Source organism: Vicia villosa, linkage group LG5, assembly GCF_029867415.1.
Source record: "Vicia villosa cultivar HV-30 ecotype Madison, WI linkage group LG5, Vvil1.0, whole genome shotgun sequence".
Classification (NCBI taxonomy): Eukaryota; Viridiplantae; Streptophyta; class Magnoliopsida; order Fabales; family Fabaceae; genus Vicia; species Vicia villosa.
Genome location: NC_081184.1, coordinates 133,937,841 through 133,943,592, shown reverse-complemented (window position 1 = coordinate 133,943,592; position 5,752 = coordinate 133,937,841). Strand labels below are relative to the sequence as shown.

The 5,752-nt window shown below is 31.9% G+C and overlaps 1 protein-coding gene across 1 annotated transcript; it reads right to left on the bottom strand.

The window, feature by feature from the left end:
• Positions 1–4,417: 4,417 nt before the first annotated feature.
• Positions 4,418–5,014, bottom strand: LOC131605490 (triacylglycerol lipase OBL1-like). Its single transcript, XM_058877838.1, has one exon. The coding sequence runs from the start codon at positions 5,012–5,014 to the stop codon at positions 4,418–4,420; it is 597 nt and encodes a 198-aa protein (XP_058733821.1).
• Positions 5,015–5,752: the final 738 nt, after the last annotated feature.

Genomic DNA, 5,752 nt, shown 5'->3' with positions numbered 1-5,752 from the left:
ATGGTGCTTGTTGCTTATGAATTGCATAATATTTACTAACTGCGAATGAGACTCACCCTTACATGTTGTCATTTTCAGATTGAGGAGTAGCGGCATTAGTGGTTGGTGAGGATGACTCGTAGAGTTTATCCGTTTATGTTGGGTCGTGTCGGTCATGCTCTGATCTTGTAACACTGGGGAACGATATTTTTATAGTTTTATGAGATTACTCTATTTTATTTGGTGTTGGATTATATTTCCATTGGTTGTATTTGACGATGTTTCTTATTCTGCTGTGATAAACATGATTATGTTTTGGTGAACCGTTTCCTAATGAAGCATGACTTTGACCATAGTTGGTTTAATTGTTTTAAATAATTGTGGCACCCTTGTGTTTATGTTTTTACTCTGATATATTTATTTAAATTGTCGCGGGGTTTAGAAGGGTGTTACAGATACTACTACGAATTACTTGTTAGACAAGGCGGGAACTCATAGGCTTAGGCTTTGTTCTTAAGAGGTTTTGGCTTGGTCCCCCTCTTGTGTTTCTTGTTCTTCTTTCCTTTGATTTTAATATAATCATTTTTCTTTTAAAAAAAATTGTGTTGGATTAGATGAAAAATTATGCTAGACAATTTTGAATTAGTGTTGGATTAGATGAAAAATTATATTAGACTATTTTGAATTTGTGTTGAATTGTCAGATTTAATATAACATTGGATGTTTTGAACCACGCGTTATTATTATCATCTTAAAATTGTAGATGTTATCATGAATTTGGCAAGTATGCTTCCATTTTAAATAGATTTATGTTATATTATTTATTTATTTTTAAAATTATTTAGTATAACAATTATATTTAATAGTTAATAACAAATATCATAATTAAAAATTGCAGTGTAAAAAACATTTCAATAAAACCTATAATTAAAAAAGCATATAATTTTTTTTATAAAATTATTTAAAAATAATTGATTCACAAAAATAATCAATAAAAAATAAAATATGTCATTTATTGAGGAGGTTTCAAATCGCCACGGAATAATTTAAACAATAAATAAAAACTTTTATTAATATGATGCCAAAGGAGGTTGAAGATCGCCTCAAATTAAACTCTTTATAATGTGGAGGTTTAAAAACCCCGGATAATAACCACCGCTATTCAAGCGCGTTTTTTGTAGTGCCACTAGGATACTTGACCACAAAAATATTTTATATTAAAAATTCATTTTTTTCCAAGGTAAAAGTAAATGCAAATTGCATTTAATATTTTTTGTCTCTCATTTTTTTAATAAACAACAACGGATTAAAATTATTTTTACATCTTCCTATAAAACATATTTAAAAAGTTTCAAAAATATAAACTTTTATAATAAACATGAAATATTAGTTTTTTTCCTTATAAATTATAATAAGTTTCAGAACATTTTTCTTCATTGCATTGCAGCTCTATTTATAGAGATTTCTCAACTTCATATTGTCTCTCTTTAGTTCTTGGGCCTTTACAATGATTCATTAACTTAAGCCCAAAGAATAAAACATATTCCAAGTTTTAGAACATTTTTCTTCATTTATCACTTCTCCGTCTCCCAGTGACTCTATGTCTTCCTTTATTTCACTTATGCAAGATTTCCAAGTTTCAGAATATTTTTCATTGCATTACAGCTCTATTTATAGAGGTTTCACAACTGTATATTGTCTCTATTTGGTTCTTGGACCGTTACAATGAACCATTAACTTAAACCCAAAGAATAAAACATATTTATTTGTGTTGTACTATGACAGTACACTGCACATGGAAGACAACATGACATTGTGGCAACATTGCAGCAACATTACAACAACAACAACAAACTTTGACAGTTTTTCAGAATTTTGTCTAGTAGTATTTTCATCTTTATCCATTCATTTTCTCCTACTCAGCTCTATTTTCTTCTCAAATATCTGTCACGTGAGCATTAATACTGAATTTGAGAACTCATACCAGCATCTTCAGGCTCAAGACCTGCTAAGTATGAGTCATAACTTTAGGGCGTGACACTTCCTGGCGTGACCGAACTTGTCATCAAAGATGATTCTACACAAGTACAAACACAAGAACTTGACAAAAAGAATACCTAATGTACTCTATTATAAATTAACTAAAGTAACATAGAACATAAATGACATTACTCGATATATAAATTATCCTAAAATTCAAGTATAAAAGGATTAAATATCTCACATAAAATGAGTTATCAATAAGATACTTATGGATGTCAATAGGACAGAGAATTTTCGGAGGATGCTTCCCCGCTCCCCGTCCCCCAATTTATTCCTCATCCCCATCCCTAATCTCTGCCACGGGGGAATATTTTTCCCCATCCCCATAGATCCCCACGGAGATCGAATCTTAAGAAAATTTATATATTTTTCGATCAAAACTATGACACTAGTATTTCATTATTTTTTTCATTTAAAAAAAACACGTATATTTTGCATCTTTCTTTTTTCAAAATAAAAACACATCTTGCATCAATAACAAAAAAAACAAAAGCACTTGATGTTGCTAATATATTTTCTGTAAAAAAAAATTATTAACAGGAACGGTATTACTCAATCCAATTATAACTTTTATGAGTTTAGAAAAAACTCTTTGTTTTATTTATGTTAGGTTCCATTTGGTGAGTAATTTTCTTTTTTGTTGGCTTGTTTTAGCCCTCCTTTATAATCTTGTTGTTGTGAACTTTTGTTCCTCTTTAATATATCTTGATTAAAAAAAACACATAATATACTTTATAAATGTAGATATATTTTTCAAAACATAACACTCCGTATAAAATTTATTTAATCATCAAAATTTTAAACCAATATATATTACACATATTTGTACACTCACTACTAGAAATATTAGAATTTCCTGCGGATTTACCTGCGGATTTAAGCTTAATTTCCGCAGGAAACATGTTACCTGCGGATTTTCCTGCGGTTTTGCGTCCCCAGCTAAAACCTTCGTGGGTAATATTTTCGGCAGGAAATTCCGCAGGTGATTCCGCAGCTAATTCCGCAGGAAACTATCCGCAGCTAAATCCGCAGGAAAAATCCGCAGGTAAATCCGCAGCAAATTTAAATTCGCAGCTAAATCCGCAGGAAATTTTAATCTTAAAAAATGAATTTTAATTTGAAATATTATAAATTGTATACTAAAATAACCATAATATAAAAATTAAAATTTAAAATACTTTGAATTTAAATAAGACAATTTTATAGAACAACTTGTTACTATAAAAAATGCTACAAAGTTAATAACAAGTACTTACATAATCACATTACTAAAAATGAGTCAAATAACCAAGCTACTAATGATCATTTGTCCACCCAAGTTAAAAAAAATACACCAAGTCAACAAGAAAAACAGTACAAATCAGAATTTATTTCTAAGGTCTTCTTCATCTAATTCATCGACGCCATCTTCATTTGTTTGATCACTTTCATTAGTGGACTACTAGCTTCGTCCTCTCCCGGAATAGTTGGATTTTGAGAAGAAATCCCCAACTTTGCTCTGAGATTCATATAGGCAAGTTGAGAAAAAATCTCCAACTTTTCTGAGATTCATATAAAAGTTGAATGTTCATTTCTGAGATTCTACAACTCAGCCATCATCTGCCTTTGACTCTGCTCAAGTTCTTGAATAAAAGCTTCAAAGTAGCAAATAACATGTCTTCTGCAACAGAAATAGGAATATTCAAACTAGCAAACATGTACATAATGCCAAAGCACAGTGACCACCCCCTGTTTACAATTACTCCAGAAAGACAGTCATATTATTGGTCACGGTAATATATAGGAACCAATATTTTCGACCAGAAATATACATTGAGCAACAAATGTCAAAATATTATGATAATACAAAATATTCTATAACAATATGAAAGATCATGAGATACCTCTAAATTAACAAGCCAGTTGTTTGCTCCCAATCCGAATCCACGGTCGAAATGATAAGCAGGCAATGTTCCATCCAAACAAACTGCCAAAAACAAATACTCATATTCAGCCAAATCAAATTGAAATGCATGGGTTCAGTTGCTGGTTATGAAAGCATTGACATTAGTCATCTTTGAAATCTTGAAGCTCTGGATGTTCGTCGAAGGATCCCAAACGGACAGAAGTGACATAATCTGTAGGGAAATGAGCTAGTACTCCTGGGAATGTCAATCCAACAAACCTGAACATCACCATGAACCAATTCTGTTTATAGTCTTTACCTACAAAAAAAAGGTAGTAGGAAACCTCTAATCACCTCCCAAACTGCATTCAACACCTTGGGTATCACCCATAACAGAGAGTAATAATTCTTGTTTGGCTCCTCCTCTAGAACTTGTATTTCAATGCATAAAAGACCACTCAATCAGACTATAAATGTAACACATAAAATAACATAATCAATATTCAAATTTCATACCTTCCCTTGGTACAAACTATTGTAATAGAGGCAAGGGCTGAAGTGCTTATAAAAGAGGGATTGATCATCATAAGGAACCCTAGGAACCAAATCATTACAGTAAACATATCTAAAACACTTAACATCATACATTTTCATCTTGCTTTTCATGAACTCCCCAAACTTCTGGTCTCCTACTCTTGGCTGCCCAAATGTATAAACACCTTCTAACTTTTCTAACAACCATTCTTCCTCATGGAATATAAGCACAGCAATAAACAAATTAGCCAATGCTCCTCCCAAACTATGCCCTGTCAATATGAATTTTGCATCCTCATTTTCCCTCAATACTGCTCTAAGCTCCTCTCTAATTGTGTAGTAAGCATAACGATACGCACCTCTTTCGTCTATCTCTTTGGGCCATCCACGGTTCTTTAAAAGGCCCAATGCTTTCATGAACCCACCATGTATCTTACCCACGTTAGGTATGTCAAACCATGAGATATCTATGTCTGTTTTCCATTGCTCAGCATCAAATGGAATTGTTCCTCTAAATGCAACCAGAATCAAGTTGGGTTCAGATTTTGTATCTTTAATAATAACCAGCAACATAAACAACAAAAACAATTATTGAGAAGCACTAAAGCATGTGTCAACAAGTTTCATCTATGAAACAACATAAACAATTATTCTTGAAACAACATAAAGCTTAATATTTAAGAAATCAACATAATGCATGCTTGAATTATTGAGAAGCACTAAAGCATGTGTCAACAAGTTTCATCTATGAAACAACATAAGCAATTATTCTTGTTTTCCACTTGTCAATATCAGTTGAAGAACATATTAAAGGAAAAATATTGACCACAACTTATGCTGAAAACTTAAGCTTATAAACATTGGTTCAAATGCGGAGTCTCGAATATATCTCTGTCATAAGACATGACAAATTAATAAGCATTGAGCTGAATCATTTGTTAGAAACAAAAACATTCTGGCACCGGAAGATAAATATCCTTCATGTTTCTTAGGATATTTAAGACTAACCAAAACCCTTATGACACCTATTTTCACAAACAAAAACTAACCAAAAAAAACTCAGTGAAGGCAATTGAAACCGTGAAAAACAACCTGTAGTTATTGTTCAACACAAATCACTTCTCCTCTACTTTGAACACACCCCCCACACCAATACTCACATAAACCATATCTCATACCATCACCTTCCTCACATGAGTTTTCTCTTTTTTTCAAACAAAACAAACTACTGTTTACTAACAACCATCACCTTCAACTAACAACAACACAAAAATCCAGTGTCAAAAGAAAAAGAAGGGACTTGGTTGAGAA